General features: G+C 43.7%; 1 protein-coding gene across 3 annotated transcripts; it reads left to right on the plus strand.

The window, feature by feature from the left end:
• Positions 1-359: 359 nt before the first annotated feature.
• Positions 360-9,069, plus strand: PHOSPHO2 (phosphatase, orphan 2). Of its 3 annotated transcripts, XM_018554577.1 has the most exons (3): positions 360-447; positions 6,230-7,001; positions 9,057-9,069. In XM_018554577.1, exon 2 carries the CDS (start codon positions 6,262-6,264, stop codon positions 6,976-6,978), a length of 717 nt encoding a protein of 238 aa, XP_018410079.1. In that variant the 5' UTR covers positions 360-447; positions 6,230-6,261; the 3' UTR covers positions 6,979-7,001; positions 9,057-9,069. The 3 variants fall into 3 exon arrangements, with proteins under 3 accessions (XP_018410079.1, XP_018410080.1, XP_018410078.1); XM_018554578.1 differs by lacking the exon at positions 9,057-9,069 and having other exon boundaries at positions 360-448; positions 6,235-7,004; XM_018554576.1 differs by lacking the exon at positions 9,057-9,069 and having other exon boundaries at positions 6,230-7,004.
• The last annotated feature ends 11,573 nt before the right edge of the window (positions 9,070-20,642 follow it).

Consider the following 20,642-nt stretch of genomic DNA (forward strand, 5'->3'; position numbering starts at 1 on the left):
AAGAGCGACGATAAATAACAATAAAAACAAGACTCTAGTTGGGTGAAGCACTACTTGTTGCATTTCGCTTTGTGTAAAGCTACAAAAAGATATATACATTTACACCCTCAACTAATGCACGATTTATCTTTATTCGTCGTGCTAGGGCGAAAGGGTTTGAAATTATGACATGAAAATTTGGTTTTGTTTGTGCTTCGAGACTTTGCCAACAGTAAAGATGGCAGGCGGGTTCCAGTGACGTCATCACTACCTTTTGCCCTGTAGATCATTGAGCTGGTGCTGGAGTATGAGTGCGTGCTTCTTGTCAGCCTGGAAGACGAGGGGTGTGAATGATACCACAGCTGGCACATCTAGTTCAATTTTTCTGCTAAGAAGTAAACTGATGAGAGAGGAGGGGGCTTACATCCATATTCCCTCTAAGCTGTGCCTGCATTAACTCTCATTTGGGTAAGTGCAATAAATCCTTTTTAATCTGCTGACCTTCTGGAAGGGTTCTGTGGAATCAATAGCTGATGCCAGTGTTGGATCCCTCTCCTTAATGATTGGCGGCATGCGTCTGACATTTTATTGTAGGGGATTTCTAACACGTGTCAGGTGAACAATTCATTAAGCCTATAGACCTGTTGTGACTGGTAACATGAAAACTATACTGATTGATAGCAATTATAATATATGGTTGGTTGGTTGATTGTGTAAAAAGTGCAATGAAATGGTAAATGATTGGAGACGGTGGTGGGCAGACTTCTAGATCTTCAGGGCCCACTATGCAGCCCTTGACACACAAGATCAGACATATGTATCATTCTACTTGTCAGTGACACACAAGATCAGACATATGTATCATTCTACTTGTCAGTGACACACAAGATCAGACGTATGTATCATTCTACTTGTCAGTGACACACAAGATCAGACGTATGTATCATTCTACTTGTCAGTGACACACAAGATCAGGCGTATATATCATTCTACTTGTCAGTGACACACAAGATCAGACGTATATATGATTCTACTTGTCGGTGACACAAGATCAGACGTATGTATAATTCTACTTGTCAATGGATACAATAGAATATTTAAAATGTATCTAAAGCCAAACGTTTGCTTTTTTATTTTTGTTATAGAGTAGGAAAGGGTTGGTGTCCCTCATGGCCCACCCCCATCAGGTTTAAATTGCTCTAATATATGTCCAGATGACCATAAGAGATGAACCTGGGCTTGGTGACAACCAACATTTTTCCTCACTTTCAGTCCTGGTGATGGTGGTCACAAGAGATTAGCCTGAGATTGGTGCAAACCCAGTTCACCCAATCGTGCTCAAAATTGTGACTGCCACTCCCCCTTTTTGACCAAATCAATTCCATCCCTGCCCATTTGTGACGTATAACTGTGGGGCAGAGGGGGGTTGGGTGTCAGTTCCAGTTTGGGTGGGCTTCGGGCTAACTGGGGTCACACCAGTCTCTGACTCCTCTCTAATGACCACCATCACAAGGACTGAAAGAGAGTAACAAATTTGAGTTGTCACTGAAACAGTAAAAGGGCCCATTTTAGAGATTGTGCCCCTTACTTCCAGCTATATTTATGAGAAAGGAAGTAAAAGTAATTCTTCCCAATGAGACACAGATGGCAACAATTGAAAGATTATACCTATTCCGTACACTTCAAAATGATCCGTCAAAACAAAAGGAATTCAAAGTCTAAAGGTGCCCATACACCTTACGATTATCGGACGAAACTTTTTGTCCGATGATCGAATAGTCGTACGATTTTCGTACGGCAGCCCCATCCTGCCCCGATGATCGCAAGATTAATTTAGCCGTAATTAACGAGAAGCACCTGGACGTAATGCTGCAAAGTTTTCAAACATGCTTGACCGTCAAAAGTCGTACGATTGTACAGTAATGTCGGTTCGCGCACTCTATTCACACGTACGATTGTCGTTCGAAAAGTCGAACGCATACGATTATCGTCCGATAATCGTAAGGTGTATGGGCACCTTTTAGCATTCATTTTCTGGCTAAAGTAGCCACAGCCAGGAGCTGCAGAGTGGGACCCTTGTTCTCTGTGTGGAAGCAGTGGTCTCATTGCAGAGGTCTAATATGCCCCCCACTGAGTCAGAGCTAGAGCTCACCAATCAAAGAGGAGCATGAGCTTTGCTGATTGCAGAGCTAAAGATTTGACTCAGTAGTGGGCTTTGTTGGAACTTTGCAGACCACTGCTTCCATATAGAGAGCAAGATTCACTTTGCAGCTGCTGGCAGGAGACCTAATAACCCCTAGCTGGTGGTTTTGTTCCACTCTGCAGCTGCTGGCAGGGGACCTAACCCCTAGCTGGTGGTTTTGTTCCACTCTGCAGCTGCTGGCAGGGGACCTAACCCCTAGCTAAGGGTTGTAGACTGCCCCGGCCCACTTAGAGTCTAAGTCTTGTGTAAGCTCCATGTCAGATGGTGTTGGCGCTTACACAGGGGTTGGTGACTTCCTTCTCCTCACACGACATTGTTCGGAACTGAAAATTGCTGCTTAGGGCTAAGCACTGCATCCTGGTTTATACATTACCCTACACAGAAGAATCAAATATTTTATGAATGCCCCAGCTGGGGAGCACGGTGACGGTAAGTAAGTAGGGGGGAGGGCTTTCACGAGTGACAGGGTCTCCCTAAGGGGCACCAATTAATGACATACTTATCTTTCCTAGAGGAAACCAGTGGTCCTGCGGGTGTTGCAATTGTGGTCTCATGGTCTCTTCTGCTGGGCCTTAGAGGTATCATTTAGGGAGAGCTGAGCAGTCAGTGCCTAAAAACGGATCCTATCCTTTAGCAGAGACCCTGTGGCCAATGCCTAGGCACCTGGACAGGTGAGTATTTCCACTTGTTTTCCTTTTAATGAACTCAATGCAGCAAATTTTTGAAGGTAGTTGGGCATGTTACTTCAACTATCGGTGCACTTTAATGCAACTATTATCTATGTTAACACTTATATTTACACACGGATTAAAGAAGAGCTCCGGGGAAGACGCAAACAAACAGGTTTATTTCTTTATTATGGGGAATGCACGAAGAGTAGTTGGGACACATCAAGGTGGGCAGGAACACCCAAGACTCCAAGGTGAATAAGAAGAGAATCTGGTATTATGGCAGGGAGATACAAGACATCTCAGAAACCAATGGCTTATATGACACACAAGATCAGACATATGTATCATTCTACTTGTCAGTGACACACAAGATCAGACGTATGTATCATTCTACTTGTCAGTGACACACAAGATCAGACGTATGTATCATTCTACTTGTCAGTGACACACAAGATCAGACGTATGTATCATTCTACTTGTCAGTGACACACAAGATCAGGCGTATATATCATTCTACTTGTCAGTGACACACAAGATCAGACGTATATATGATTCTACTTGTCGGTGACACAAGATCAGACGTATGTATAATTCTACTTGTCAATGGATACAATAGAATATTTAAAATGTATCTAAAGCCAAACGTTTGCTTTTTTATTTTTGTTATAGAGTAGGAAAGGGTTGGTGTCCCTCATGGCCCACCCCCATCAGGTTTAAATTGCTCTAATATATGTCCAGATGACCATAAGAGATGAACCTGGGCTTGGTGACAACCAACATTTTTCCTCACTTTCAGTCCTGGTGATGGTGGTCACAAGAGATTAGCCTGAGATTGGTGCAAACCCAGTTCACCCAATCGTGCTCAAAATTGTGACTGCCACTCCCCCTTTTTGACCAAATCAATTCCATCCCTGCCCATTTGTGACGTATAACTGTGGGGCAGAGGGGGGTTGGGTGTCAGTTCCAGTTTGGGTGGGCTTCGGGCTAACTGGGGTCACACCAGTCTCTGACTCCTCTCTAATGACCACCATCACAAGGACTGAAAGAGAGTAACAAATTTGAGTTGTCACTGAAACAGTAAAAGGGCCCATTTTAGAGATTGTGCCCCTTACTTCCAGCTATATTTATGAGAAAGGAAGTAAAAGTAATTCTTCCCAATGAGACACAGATGGCAACAATTGAAAGATTATACCTATTCCGTACACTTCAAAATGATCCGTCAAAACAAAAGGAATTCAAAGTCTAAAGGTGCCCATACACCTTACGATTATCGGACGAAACTTTTTGTCCGATGATCGAATAGTCGTACGATTTTCGTACGGCAGCCCCATCCTGCCCCGATGATCGCAAGATTAATTTAGCCGTAATTAACGAGAAGCACCTGGACGTAATGCTGCAAAGTTTTCAAACATGCTTGACCGTCAAAAGTCGTACGATTGTACAGTAATGTCGGTTCGCGCACTCTATTCACACGTACGATTGTCGTTCGAAAAGTCGAACGCATACGATTATCGTCCGATAATCGTAAGGTGTATGGGCACCTTTTAGCATTCATTTTCTGGCTAAAGTAGCCACAGCCAGGAGCTGCAGAGTGGGACCCTTGTTCTCTGTGTGGAAGCAGTGGTCTCATTGCAGAGGTCTAATATGCCCCCCACTGAGTCAGAGCTAGAGCTCACCAATCAAAGAGGAGCATGAGCTTTGCTGATTGCAGAGCTAAAGATTTGACTCAGTAGTGGGCTTTGTTGGAACTTTGCAGACCACTGCTTCCATATAGAGAGCAAGATTCACTTTGCAGCTGCTGGCAGGAGACCTAATAACCCCTAGCTGGTGGTTTTGTTCCACTCTGCAGCTGCTGGCAGGGGACCTAACCCCTAGCTGGTGGTTTTGTTCCACTCTGCAGCTGCTGGCAGGGGACCTAACCCCTAGCTAAGGGTTGTAGACTGCCCCGGCCCACTTAGAGTCTAAGTCTTGTGTAAGCTCCATGTCAGATGGTGTTGGCGCTTACACAGGGGTTGGTGACTTCCTTCTCCTCACACGACATTGTTCGGAACTGAAAATTGCTGCTTAGGGCTAAGCACTGCATCCTGGTTTATACATTACCCTACACAGAAGAATCAAATATTTTATGAATGCCCCAGCTGGGGAGCACGGTGACGGTAAGTAAGTAGGGGGGAGGGCTTTCACGAGTGACAGGGTCTCCCTAAGGGGCACCAATTAATGACATACTTATCTTTCCTAGAGGAAACCAGTGGTCCTGCGGGTGTTGCAATTGTGGTCTCATGGTCTCTTCTGCTGGGCCTTAGAGGTATCATTTAGGGAGAGCTGAGCAGTCAGTGCCTAAAAACGGATCCTATCCTTTAGCAGAGACCCTGTGGCCAATGCCTAGGCACCTGGACAGGTGAGTATTTCCACTTGTTTTCCTTTTAATGAACTCAATGCAGCAAATTTTTGAAGGTAGTTGGGCATGTTACTTCAACTATCGGTGCACTTTAATGCAACTATTATCTATGTTAACACTTATATTTACACACGGATTAAAGAAGAGCTCCGGGGAAGACGCAAACAAACAGGTTTATTTCTTTATTATGGGGAATGCACGAAGAGTAGTTGGGACACATCAAGGTGGGCAGGAACACCCAAGACTCCAAGGTGAATAAGAAGAGAATCTGGTATTATGGCAGGGAGATACAAGACATCTCAGAAACCAATGGCTTATTGGGGACACATATTCCTGGTCTATGTGGCTCTGTCTCATGTGAGCTGTAAATAGAGGAAGCCCAGAAATACCTCCCATTGCTGGATCCTGTGCTAAGGAGAAAGGAACGTGCTGTCTGTGGCACCACACAGAATGCAGTGACTATCAGTCACCACCCCTGGCTGGGGGATACCTCCCTCCCCTCTCAATTTTCCAGAGCTTATTGGAGGGACGGACAAGGGAGGGGGCGGGCACAGCTGGCTCTAGAGAGGCAGAGCCAGCTGTCAAGTCGGGGAGCGGGATAAACCTAATATTGTGGGGATCCTTCCTGGCTGCAGCGTGGCTCTGTGCTTTCAGCATACAGCGGGCAGTAGGGGCATTACATTTATATAAAAAATATACATTTGCCTATAACTTCCTTTTTTAAGGTGAACTTGCAAAATAAAAGCATGACAGAAAATCTATTTACTGTAAAAGAAAAAAACAAGGCTCAGTGCTTGATAAGAAAGTGCTATTGACTTGCTCCTTGATCCCATTTTTTTGCTGGAGGTGAGTATATGAGAGAATCTGCTCAGTATGTAATGAAATTGTTTTCCCCCCAGACCAGGTACCACAGACTCGCAAGATGATTCAACAACATTTTCACCTTTTCACTTTGTATCTTTTTTTTTTTTTCTGCAGGTCATCTCAAAGACATCAGCCCAGTCACAGAGATGAAGATACTGCTAGTTTTTGATTTTGACCACACAATTGTTAATGATAACAGCGACACATGGATCGTCCAGTGTGCCCCTGATAAAACGCTCCCAAACGTGCTGCAAAATTCTTACGAGAAGGGAAAATGGACAGAGTATATGGGCCGGATCTTCACCTACCTCGGAGAACAGGGCATACGAGGGGATGACATGAAAAGAATTATGATCGCTATACCATATACACCGGGCATGACTGAGCTTCTCCATTTCATTGGCCAGAACAAGGATCACTTTGATTGCATCATTATCTCCGACTCGAACACCATCTTTATTGACTGGATTCTGACGCACGCAAATGTTAACAATGTTTTCGATCAAGTGTTTACAAACCCTGCAGCCTTCGATCGGTTTGGAAATCTTACTGTCCAAAACTTTCACGTCCATCACTGTACGTCGTGCCCGAAGAACCTATGTAAGCGGAAAGTATTAGAGGAATTTGTAGCCAAGCAGGCCACCAACGGCGTTCAGTATTCTAAAATAGTTTATATCGGAGATGGCAGCAATGACCTTTGCCCAGTAACTTACCTGAAGAAGGAAGATATTGCCATGCCGCGGGAAGGCTATTCATTGCAGAAGCACATTGCTAAGGAGATTGAATTAATTGATTCCTCCATAAGTGTATGGTCTACAGGCAATGAAATACTGGCTCATCTGAAGCTATTGCTGGAGGGGTAACACTCCAGTATAACATATTTTCTGTTATACCACAAGTACTTTGTAGTGCGTTTCATAATATATGAGCAAGCTGCAGGTTGTCTTTAATTATACTGTACTTCATGTCGCCTGAGTATTTATATCTCTTCAATAAACCTTTTCTTGGTTAAAAAAAAAAATCAGTATAATATTCTAATTATTTTTCTGACTTGCAAAACATGTTCAAAGGTTTTCGTAGGCAAATACAGATTTCTCTTGCTTTCAGGTTTTGCCTTAAATAAAGCAGACAGTCATAGGGCTTGTCTCGGGATTGGCTGGTAACAAACGGATGTTGTTCTGCCTCTTCAGTCTAAGCATTGAAAGTGTGATCTCTGTAACTTACAGTTGTGGTGAGATGGCAATAACTCCAAATCTCAGTAGAGTTGGCAGACCGTGACTCGATCCATATGACACCTTGAAGATCGTTGAGAAGTTTAATCCAAAATGTGCAGCGGACATCGGATACATCAAAAGTTCCTAATGTGATCCACTTAGCAAAAGACATGCTGTTGAGATACAGATGGAACATAATGAAGAAGGGTGGAGCTATCTACACAGAGGAAAACTGAACTATGGGGAGGGGTGGAGACACATATCAGCAACAGATGAAACACAATCTTAAAGGCATATCACAAAGCATGTGTAACATGACAGATATTAAAGTCTAACCCCCCCCCCCCCATATGCTGCTTTAAGGACTTGCCTTAAATGATGCCTCTTGATCCGATCATCTTCTTCTTTCATGTAGTTTTCAGGAGTCCCTCCAGCGCTGGTGCCAGTCTCTGATCCAGCGCTGATTCCTGTCTTTTCCTGTCCCAGGGATGCTGTGTGGGTACATGCTGTCTGCATTGACTTACCCTGTGTCTCTCATCGTCTCCCGGGCAAAGATCTCTTCTGTACATGCGTCCGCCCCATTATCATGTTCGGCCGCCCAAGAGTCTTGAGGTGGGAACGCGTGGCGGAGAAACAGGTACATTTTTTTAACCTTTTTTTTTTTTTTTCATGTTTTTGCATATGTCTACTGCTTGTTAGGAGCCAATAAACCTACCAGCATGTCTTTGGAGTGTGGGAGGAAACTGGAGTACCCGAGCCACGCAAGCACAGAGAGAACATGCAAACTCCTTGCAGATAGTGTCCTGACCGGAATTTGAATGGGCAAAAGTGCTAACCACTACCCCTGGGCCACCCAATATATTGTCTTTGTCCAGTGGTTAAGAATTGCACAATCTGCTGTCATTCTTCCTGCTTTTAAATGTGCATAAATATCTACAGTATTTTTAAAGGATGGCAGTCTAAATAAATACCAAATCAAGTTACTATATAATGCACAAGCCTCAAAAGTAAACAAAATGCTTCCTCTACCTTCCCTGACTGAGCTACAAAGTCCTTTATTTGTCCCTCACACACTACCCCTCCCAGACACTGCAGCTGTGTGTGTGGGGGAGGGGGGGGGGTCAGCAACAGAGGCAGTGCTGCCAATCCAGAAAGCAGTAGGTAGATCTAGGTGTGGCCAGGTGGTGATTGACAAGCTACAGGCTTGTGAATCAGCCGTGACAATGCTGATAGATACACTACTTGCAAGCGCAAGCAGGCACAACCTACATGTGACAACTGTGCTCTGAATTCTTTGCCATAAAAATCATTATTTTGAGCTCTCATTGGTTGTCATTGCTGAAAATATTGGATGGTAGGGCAAATAACGATCACCGTACCATTGAGGCTGTGATTCACTACATTGCATTAATTAGAGAGGTCTTTATATAAAGTAGTATTAAACTATCAATCTTTTTTTCCCAATAATGAATACAGATCAAAAAATATTTAAAAAAAATGTGGAACCAGCACACGATGATCTTCCAAAGAAATCCATACTTTATTCCACATGCATCTATACAAAGCACAACCGCTGACGCGTTTCTGCCTTACTGTGCCTTGATCCGCTATGACTAAGGCCCAGTAAGGCAGAAACACGTCAGCGGTTGTGCTTTGTACAGATGCATGTGGAATAAACTTTGATTTTCTTTGGATGATCATCGTGTGCTGGTTCCACAGTTTTTGAGCCTATTACTCCAGAAGAGAGTCATCCGTGCACCGAATGTGGATTGTGGGGACGCATGATAGGGGTGAGCTGTGCGCTTCGTGTTTTCAGTCAAACAAATATATACTGCCCAGCAAAGTATTTCTTTATATTTGTGCCCAAGCACTTACAGTCATCATGTTTTTCGAACAACATACTGCAACTTCCTCAGCTCCACTTACCTGAACTTCCTGTTTAGTGCAAGATCACGGGACAGCACAGTCTCCAGCAGCCGTCTATTTACTAATGTGGAGAAAGGAGGAGAGGGTGGTTTGCCTCTGTGTTTGTGGAGACGCAGCTTTCTAGAACACATAAGGATGTCTCCATTGGACCGTGCAAGGAAAGGAGCCACCCTAAACCAGGGCATCGGAGCCACTGCATTCTGCAGGAAATTGACCATTTTAAACATCAAGGAGCAGAATCCATTGAACTTGATGTCATCAGCATTAAAAAAGGTAAAAATAATTGTGACGTTATCACTTTAATTTTCCTTTTTATGGTACAGTGGAGCTTTATTAGATCAGAAGGTATTTACATCTCTTTACATATCCCAAAAATAAAAAGGATTCCTCTGTTCAGGACAATGGATGGAGCCATGCAAATCATTCCTTTATGCCACAATGACTAACTGCACATCCAGAACCGCTGTTGTATAGTAAAGTGTAGCCAATTATTATAGAGTCAGTTATTCTAATTTTCATGGTGGAAGGTTGTTTGGTTCCTTTAGTCTCCTCCCGACTATAACTTTCTGGGTTCTTTCTCATTTGTCTCCAAACCCTACGCCATGGAAGCCATGGTTTCCTGATATTGCACGGATGATGGCCAATATATTGCCAAAATCACTGTATGCCAGGGACGTGCGGTCAATGTGGGCAGGTGAGGCAGAGCCTCACCTAGTATTTTGGAGGAAAAGGCTGTCAGCTTCAAATCTTTCTCCATTCAGAGCTTATAACAGGTTACACAGCAGGGAAAGCCTCCCCACTGTGTATCCGGTCATGGACGGAGTGCTGCCTGTTAATTACAGCCGGCACTGCATCCAGCTTTTGACAGCTAAATTAAGTTACACAGCATCGGGCCTACCCACTACTGTGTAACCTAACATAGTGAGGCAAGAGCTGCGACAGCCTCTACTCTGTTAGAGGTGTGAGCTCTGTGGATGGTTTGGGCCAATGGCAAAGCGCCATTGGTCCAAGCTGTCCAATCAAAAAAAACAGAGGGCACCGATCTTAATGGTTTACTAGTGACGAACAAGTGAGGGGCAGGGAGGCCCCTCCCTGTCTCCTCCCTCCTTCACACATAGATTGGGGGCGGGGCTTTGGCAGGTTGGGAGCGGGGCTTTGGCAGGTTGGGAGCGGGGCTTGGGAATGCCTCACCCAGCATGGAAGGTACTGCTCGTCACAGTTTCCAAGAACTGATAAACAGGGACTGAAAGCATCTGAACAGAGTCTTTGCTGTGTAGGGCAGCCAGCCAGCAACTGCTGTGCAATGCATAATTTGCTGTAGGTGTAGAATAGAACGTGATTGGTTGCAGTGGGTGACGGATATGGGTGTTTAGAATCTGACATGCAGCTATTTTGTTTGTGGAATTGATGATCAGCCTTTCACCTCATTAGAAATGTAACTGATAGGCTGTTGTTATGAATGTTGGCTCAGGCCTTGGAACATGGTGATGACAGGGTCACTTTAACACTTTGACCTGCCGTTGGCTGTTTGCTTTATTCATTGACATATCCGAGATCTTTTCAATACGATTTGCATGTTCCGGAGACATGCGAGTACCACTGCTTTGAATACATTTAATTTAATTAATACAACAATCCTGAGGCTATACAAATGAAAGGTTAACTTTTACTTATCAGGCTAATATGAGGTGTTTTTTTTTTTAACTGCACAAATAGCATATTAACCCCTTCAGCATAAGCTGTCAAAACATGCAAACAGATGGGTAAGTAATTTGTATTCTCCTTTAAAAAAAAAAAAGAAGAAGATTGCAGTATTTGATTTAAAGATTGTGGGATGAATGTATAGGGATGAGTGCATATGTACAGTGTATCCCAATCCAGCACAATGGATACTCCAAGAGCGGGTACAAAATGGGGAAATGATTGGCTATTCACAAAGTTGATGATTACACTACTATGCTTCATAATATCACACGCCTGGTGTCTTTTAAGAAACCCTGTCATGTCTCATAAAACGTCCAGCCACTCCAGTGATCTGTGAAAGAGAGATCTCGTCATGGAAAGAGGTTGGAAATTTTATGTTGTGATCTCCACAGCTTAATATTTTCCTAATCACACTTTGTGCAATCGGATTCACCGTTGTAATGTTTTCAGAATCTAAAAACTATCCTCCAGAGCTGTCCACATTAATGGAGCCGTGTGATGAGCTCAGCTTGTCTCTGGTCAGCATTATTGCTTTTTTTTTTTCAGAATGCATGAAAGGGGGAATAATACCCAGAGGTCAACAGGGGGAATAATACACCCAGATGTAGAAGGGGAGGGGGAATAATACCCAGAGGTCAACAGGGGGAATAATACACCCAGATGTAGAAGGGGAGGGGGAATAATACCCAGAGGTCAACAGGGGGAATAATACACCCAGATGTGGTAAGGGATGGGGGTGGTATAATACACACGGGGAATAATACACCCAGATGTAGAAGGGGAGGGGGTATAATACAGCCAGAGGTGGACAGGGGGAATAATACACTCAGATGTGGAAAGGGATGTGGGGTGGTATAATACACACAGAGGTGTACAGGGGGAATAATACACCCAGATGTGGTAAGGGATGGGGGTGGTATAATACACACGGGGAATAATACACCCAGATGTAGAAGGGGAGGGGGTATAATTACACCCAGAGGTGTACATGGGGAATAGTACACCCAGATGTGGAAAGGGAGGGGGGTGGTATAATACACCCAGAGGTCTACAGGGGGAATATTACACCCAGATGTGGAAAGGGAGGGGGTTGTGTAATACACCCAGAGGTGTACATGGGGAATAGTACACCCAGATGTAGAAGGGGAGGAGGGTGGTATACTATACCCATTGGTGAACAGGGGGAATAATATACCCAGCTGGAAAGGGAGGGAGTGGTATAATACACACAAGGGTGTAAAGGGAGAGGGTGGTATTACACACGCAGAGGTGAACAGGTTGTATAATATACTCAGATGTTGAAAGGGAGTAGGGTGGTGTAATAATTATTAAGTGAAGTTGGGTATACTGCACTCAATGGAGAAATGGTTTGGAGATAATACACCCAGACTGAACAGGAGAGAAAACACACTAAGAGGTGAACAGATGAGATAATGAATAGAGAGGAGGGCAGGTGGAATAATACATCCAGAGATGAATAGGAATGGGGGGGGGGGGGGGAAAAAACACAAGAGTGGAAACCAGATAATGCCATAAAGTTGGTGTTATTTCCTTCTTGCCGGTCTAAAGTGCCCTTATTAACCTCATGCTACTGACTTTGGGGGGGGATAATAAACCCAAGGGTGAACAGGGAAGATGACACACGTAAGGATGGCCAGGGCAGAACATGAGCTGAAGGTACACAGGGAAAAAGCACCTAAGGGGGGGCAGCGATGGTAAGAGCAGTATTCATTGAGAGCTCCATCTGCTCCACTTGATTCTGAGAAATATTCTGCTGGTTCAGTGCAGTTTATCCTTGCCATGTCTACACCACTGGGTTCTCCAGAGTCTCCCACGCCTCAGAGATGGTTAAAATTGGTTCTGCAGCAACTAAAACCGTGGCAAAGTAGGGATCCCTTCCAAGATGTTTGCTGCTGCCCAGTGCAGGAGGCACACCTCATCCTGCAAAAGGAAATTTGCTCAGGAATAGTCTTCACAATATTATGCAACTGAATCAGGGGAATTGTCTCCAGCAAGAGAAACTTCTGGGGATGTCAGTAAGGGGGAAGAAGGGTATAGAGCTGACCATTAAAGCTGAACTCCAGGTATACATTTGTATGCACACTTACATTTATCCAACATGGCCCAGTGTAAGTAGACATGTGTGTTTGTTTTTTGACCTGGTCGGCCCATGGGGACCCTGTACAGCACTGTAGTTAACTCCAGAGTTTAGTGTCACTTCAAGTACTAAGTAAAAAGTGTTCAGATTTAATGCTTCATATCTAAACATTTCAGCTCATCAGACTTTCATTAGTGTCGAGACGACGCTCATCCTACAAACATTCTGATGGACCGCAGGTATTCAATTTCTCTATTTGATATAACTGAGGACATTGTGCTGACTCATTTCCTGCGTTGTTTTCTCTGGATGTAAATACAGACACTTGTTTCCCACAGAGCTGTACAATAACAGCGTGCAACCTGATCTGCTCTGCTGACACCTTACTGTTCAGGACAGGATATGTTATCAGGTGTGTCAATGGATTGTGTTTTCTCTGCTTGCTGTGTGGAATAGTGTGCTACTATCACTTGTATCAAATGGATCTACAATGGTCATTAAAAGAGCCAATTCATACAAAACCGATTCTCCATTTTTGTATGAAGTGCAATAAGGTTTGATTCTCCACTTTTCACCTCTTGCATGATTGCCTCAGGCTGAAAGCCAAGCTGATTGTGTCACAAGCCTGGGAGTTTTCACAAATATCCCTATGGAGAATCCGCTCTTGCGGTGTTTCCTAAATCTGGCCTTAAAGTGACCCATATATTCCTTTTGTTATCAGGGATCTCAACCTGAAAAAAGTAATTTCAGGGAGGTGCCCTTCTCATTTCAGGGATTCAGGGAGGTGCCCTCATCCACGTGGGAGGGGGAGGGGGGGAGCACCCCGCTGAAATGATGGCAGATAGCAAAGAAGCTAATGCTACCCTTACTATCTGCTGGGTTTTTTTTTTATTCTGACAGCTGCTGCCGTCAGAATAATAAAATAAAAAATACCTGCATAAAAATGAATAGCTACATTGCTATTGGCTATTTCAATTTGCAATAGTCAATAGCAAGCTGGCTATTGCATCCGCCCTCTGCTGCTGTCAATCAGCAGTGGAGAACCTGATGGAGAACTTCAGGTCCACGTCTGCTGATTGACAGCAGCAGAGGGTGGGTGCAATAGCCAGCTTGCTATTGGCTATGGCAAATTGAAATAGCCAATAGCAATGTAACTATTCATTCCTATACTGGTTTTTTTGTAACTGACTGATGGCGGCCGGTGGCCCCGATGTCAAAACCCCCCCCAAAAAAACAGACAGACTAGATAGCAGAGTAAACCTTTCTGGGAGAAAATGTTTCTCTCCAGGGCAGCCGGGAGCCGCTATCTAATAGCTGGAGACTCCCGGAATGTCTGGGATGTCTGTGTTATCGTAACAGTGCCTGTGCTAAAAAAGCAATTGTAAGCCCTTTGGCGCATCCATTCTTCTGTCACATCTCTCTAACAATCACTAGATAGCAGCTGTGGATCTCTGTGTAAAAATCAAGTCGGATGAAGGGTCTGTGTAGTAAATCAGCCTGAATACAATGACATCATCCCTTCTATCCATTTTTTCTGTTGACTGACATTTCACTGTCATAGCATCGCACAGCAAGCTGTCTAGCTATAGATACAAAATGCCTGCAATCCTTATATACTATTGATGCATTATACCATTGTTTCTTTGCTTAGTGCCATTGTCTGGGAACTTAAAATAAAGAATTGGAAAAAAAAATTCCACCCACTCTGCAAAGATGGGATGATGATAGTCAGTCAGTTTTCACAGCTGCTACCGTGTCTCCCCGAAAATAAGACACTGTCTTATATTCCCCCCCCCCCCCCCAAAAAAAAAACACTAGGTCTTATTTTTGGGGGATGTCTTATTTTAAATACTGTCACACACAGTGTCACAATACCTGCAGGCTGCAGCTGTCCTGGAGCTCGCCTCTCTAATGCTGTCCACAGTTCTCGGTGGGATCCCCACCAGGGAGCCATCTCTCTCGTCGCCAGGCTGGACTGCACAGACCTCCAGTCAGAAGTTCCCTCAGTGACTGAGGCTCAATCACCTCACCTCAATCCAACCCCACTGGCCATACTTCCTTGCCGCACTGTGCCGCTGCCTGCTGGGAAATGTAGCTTTATGCCCGGTGGCAGCTCTCAAAGCAAAGGTCGAGGCAGACAGGTGTCTGCTGATTTCATGCATGCGGGAGCTTCGGCGCAGCGGTTAGTCCCCGCCATGTACTCTGATTGCTCCCACCCCCAAACTAGGTCTTATTTTCGGGGAAGGTCTTATATTACATGAATGTTTAAAAATAATGCTAGGTCTTACTTTCGGGGTAGGTCTTATTTTTGGGGAAACACGGTAGCTAGAGATTGCTAGTGAGCTGTGACAGGAGACCGGGAGCAATAAGATCTTACAGCAGCCTCTATGCACAGGTACCGTTAGATGGGATAGCAGAGTAATGACACACGTCACATTAGAGCAAACATGTCTTGAGGATTGTACATGAGCTAGAGCTTACTTTCTGAAAATGCTAGTTCCCTGGATGTTATGGTTATTCACTGTCTTCAGTACTTTGAGTCTCCAACATGGAGCAAGTATGCAGATTCAAAAAAATGTGCATACTTGTTTCAGGTCACTGATCCAACGTATTATGTAACAAGCAAGTATGACCGCCAGCATATAACATTTTCAGAAGAAGTCAGCAGTGGCAGCCTACCTGTTTCTCTTATGACAGATTTCATATAAGTCCAAGTGCATGATTTGTAGGTAACCTCCCTGTGTAAGGGAGTTATTACTATCTCATCAATGCAGTTTAGCTGCCTGTGGGGGTGACCACAAAGTACTGGTGGAGCATGAGTACAGGTTTGGGAAACACTAGGCTATAGGGTACATGTTACAGTATTTCTGTGCCCTCTACTGGTTTCTCCATAGGAATATATGACGTGCAGCCATTCACTGGACCTATGTATTGCAAGACCAGTCTGTACAGCTCTGAAGATCCGGTTTAAATAGTGTCAGTCATTTGCTCATAATAGAGAATTAACTTATGGTTGGATCCATATATTCACCCAGTTAGTTGGCATCTAGTGCCTCATTCATTGACAATGTGGCTATATCCTAGTGAACTGCTGCACAAAATGACTATCTCTACTTTGTATATAGTAGATGGCAACCTGTTAGGTACACTCGAACCGGTAGATCTCAACTCAAAATGTGAAGATTTGCTATGTTATAGGAAACATCTAGAAGTGTTAATGAGGTCTAAGCAGTACCCTGAAAAATCTACTGTTTGTCCTAAATTCCCACTGAATTATTGTAGAGAACTTCCCAGTACATGAGTGTGTCTACAGCCTCATAGCTGTATAACTGCAGTATGAAATCTAAGGCACTGCTGCCTCTGTCTACTAGCCGTAGAAGATTTGGTGATGTGACTACTGTGCTGCTAACTCTTTTCCTTGCAGGAGGCTCTGACTTGAGGAAGCAAAGCTCTGCTTCTGCCAAGATGGCCACCCTCCACACAGAGATGCAGTGCAGAACAAGACATGCTAAGTCAGTAATGGGGAAACAGCTGCATGGAGGTCACAGGCAATACTGGAGACTAGTCCTTAGCCCTCTGCATGCCTTCTTTAGGGCACAACTTCCACAGTTAATGATTAAGCTGAGTGAATTGGGAAAATACGTCGTTATGACCACTAGATAGAGCTGTTCTTTATTAATAAATCTATTGTAGAACATTCGACAAGAAGACAAGTTTTTGCCCCATTCTCACAACAGCTGGTTAACTCACAGAACAAATGAGCCTGCAGTTTTCCAGGGCGAGTAAGATATGCATTTTTTTCATATATAGATTCTTTGGTGTTTAGTTTGTGGTAATATGACAACCATAAGTAGACCATGTCAACTTAAAGGGAACATCGGGTGGCCACCAGAGCACACACTTGCTCTAAAGTTTCAGAATCAAAGTCAGACGCACATTGATGACATCAGTTGTATAAGATTGTAGGATAAACCCTGCCTGCTTTGTATGCTATTTTGTACTCTGTATGCATTATAGTGGGGTATGACAGAGAAAAAAAAGCGCTCCAGAGGTGTTTGCTATAATGTGTTACTATGCACAGCATAAAAGCACATTATGGCTGACTTACAGTACCTTGCAAATGATCCCCTCCAGTGATGCTGTCTGCTGCCCCCTCCATCCCTGACGCTGCTATCTTCACCGAGTCTTTATGGAGGTTGGACGATTTCGGCCTATTGATTGGCCCGACCGGAATGATGTACCTTCATCTTGGCATGAGTTACTTAATCTCGGCAGCCTGGGTCTGTACATTGAGCTGCGCATACGTAGCTAAGTGCACAGAAAAAAAATTGCTGACAGACCGGTAGGAGCTTTTTTTGGCAGAAGAGACTTACACAGTCTCTTCTGCCTGTCAGTCATTTTTAGTAAAGACACTTTAAAAGAGAACTAAAGCCAAACCTTTTTTTTTTGGCTTTAGTCCTCTGCTGGGTCAAACGGGAGAACATTTACTACTATACTCCTGTGACCCAAAGTCAGCATCTAGCGAGCTATTGCCTGCAATTTGCTGACAGTACAGAGTCGCACTGCAGCCAGGAAGATCCGGACAATATTGTCGGGATCCACCCCATTGACAGCTGGCTCTGCCTCCGTAGAGGCAGAGCCAGCTGTGCCCGCTCCCTTCCATGTCTGTCCCTCCATTGAGCCCTGGAGGAAAAGAGAGGGGAGGGGGGGAATCCCTGCAGGGAGGGGATCAACAGTCTCTGCTCTCTGCAGGGAGGAGACCGTATGCTGAATGATCAGCAGTTTGTGCCCGCTCAACTAGAGCAGTGTCACTTGCGAGCTCTAAGTATTGAAAAGTGTACATTTTAATCTCCCAATACTTATCCTTTAAGTCCATATTCACTGAAGCGCGTCAGAGAGGGGCAGACGCTAGATGGGACTGTATGCCACATACTGAGCCTAAATAAAATGTATTTTTTATAAGTGAGATACAACTGCATGGATGTGCAGTGCCAGTTGTAATCACTATGTGGAGAGCACAGAAACCTCACACCAACTACACAGAACAATGCTCTGTCTATGTATAAGTAAGATGAGCTCTTCCATTACATGAGCAATTCTACACCAGTTTATGTTTCATTTATAAACCACAGGCAACATATGGCTCGTATATAAGTGACAATGAACCTTTACAGACTATACTGTTTCCTCCCTGAAGTACTAACACCAGCTATCCCATAGAAGGTACTTCATATTGCATTATAAATCTATTTTGAGTTGTGATCTGTTTTACCTTTCGTGGGATGGTATGCATGGTTGGAATCCAAAACATGTGTGGTATAAAGTACCACATAATATGTTATGTACTATATTTGTAGTTATTAACGCTATTTGGTAAACAATATATATGTCTGTGAACTATAAAGTGAATATAATAGTAAAGAAATGTTTGTAGGTTTAATGGCTAATATGTGTCTGTATGTGAAATAGGGACCTTCGATTGTAAGCTCCTTGAAGGCAGGGACGGATGCAGTCCCGGATGTGCAGTATGTAACATTTAAATAATACAGCACACCCAAGTTCTTTGCAATTATACATTATATTCTAGAAAAAAGGTTACAATTGTAGATACAATGGCAGAAGACCAGAAAAAAAAATTAGACCCAGAGATAGTGGGTCCACCTTGAGAAAGGGGTTGATTACCCCAAAACGTTGGATCTCCGGGCCTCATTTTACTCTGGTCTTCTACCAGGCTAAGCTGCTCTTGTAATTGTATGCTGGTATGCTTTAATTGTTGCATCTTTTTACCATTTGCCCTTGTATTTATCAGTCATTTCCTGTGTCAAGATCTTTGTATCTGTAATAATTGTAACCTTTTATCTATAATATAATATATTTATGCAGAGTACTGGGGGGTGCCGGCTCATTATATTTTGGATAGTTATTAGGGGTAGAGAATAGCTCCCCTTATATGGGGTTTCAGCACCGCTATCTCCTTCTTTTTTTAAAATTATTATTATCATTAGTAATAATATTAAACAGAATTTATGGTGCCAAGAGTTTGTACAGGTTTTTTCTTGCTTATTAGTCGATTTTTGAGGTGTGCAAAATTCCACTTTCTAATCCATTAATTTGCATTATGTAAATTGCTGCATAAATTATTGGTGCTGTATTAATACATAATCCATTAATACATGAGAATAGCCTAGCTCATGATCTTTATGACTGTCCATATGACCTTTGCAGTGGCTCAGGCGTTGGGGATGGGAATAGGGATGCAGTGTATGATAGCAGTGGATAGGGAGCAGCTGGGATACCAAAATAGGATGTGACATCCCCCCCTCCCCTTTGGAATAACAACACTCTTCCATTCCAAATCCCTGTGTGTGCAGCCTATGCCAAAGATGGTCAATAAGGAGGCGCTGTATCGAATGCTATCAGCCTGTGAGCCACTGACGGCAGCCGGGATCCCAGCTGAAAAGACATTAACACTTCCTAACCTGGGGACAGTGCTGCAGGTAAACAATGGCTCTCTTATGGAGCTCATGGCACTTGCACTGGCGTGGAAGCTCCAATTCAAATTAGGGCTTGTAAAGATGCTCTTGGCAGCTGCTTTCATTGAATGGATGACAATGATGTATGACAAAAGCATGGGTGATGATAGAAAAACATGGAATATTTGCATGCTGGGACTGATACACAGATAAAGCTACACATATGTGTGTCAATAATTGACACCTGTGCTGATCTCTCTCCTGCACTCCATCAGGCTGTGTTCTGTGCAGAGTGCAGCGACAGAAGGTGACAGACAGGACTTCATCATTTCAATGGTTTGCATGCTGCTGTCCAATGCTTTGTTTGGCACATGAGTACAGCCAGTGGCTTTGTGCCATAGTGTGGAGGAGGAGGAGACTCCCAAGATCTAGCCAAGGCTGACAGCTCATTGCTAATCCCACTAGTTAATAAGAGGAGGCGTCTCAGGACCGATGGTAATGGATTTGCAATGAAATTTTACAACCTTAGGCTTTATTTACAGTAGCCTAACCACAAGATCAGTGTACAGGCAGCTGGGGCTATGCGCACAATAAGAGATCATTGTGGTTGCTGCTATTATGGCATTCTGTCATCCAAGGGAGGGGAGGCGATGTTTGGGGAAACTGAGAAATGGCTGGGTAAATACTGCATGCTGTTGACTGATATTCATTTTCTATTGCCCGCAGCCTGAGCATTTAGGAACAGTAGGCAGCCAATAAAGGGATGCCATTAAACTGGATGACTGCAGCCAAAGCAGATTATTTTGTAGGCTAAATAAACAAGTGATCAGAGGCTCTGCAGTAATGTATACACAGGACACTGTGCATACTTTGTTTCCAATGTCTTGCTAGGACAGTGCTGTTACATTGCTTCATTCATATCATTGTCCTGAGAAATGCATGCTGTTTCTCACTCAGTCATCTGACCTTGTTCACAAATGAACACTAGTATTAGGTATCATGTATGTCAGTGTTTAACACTTCGCTTGTGTGAGCATAGCTTAGTTTTCCTTTGCAGATATTGCTGTATACTTTTATAGACTGTGCATCTTTATTTTATTCTTTTTGTAGCC

Source organism: Nanorana parkeri, unplaced genomic scaffold (genome assembly GCF_000935625.1).
Source record: "Nanorana parkeri isolate BGI_ZX_2015 unplaced genomic scaffold, ASM93562v1 scaffold165, whole genome shotgun sequence".
Classification (NCBI taxonomy): Eukaryota; Metazoa; Chordata; class Amphibia; order Anura; family Dicroglossidae; genus Nanorana; species Nanorana parkeri.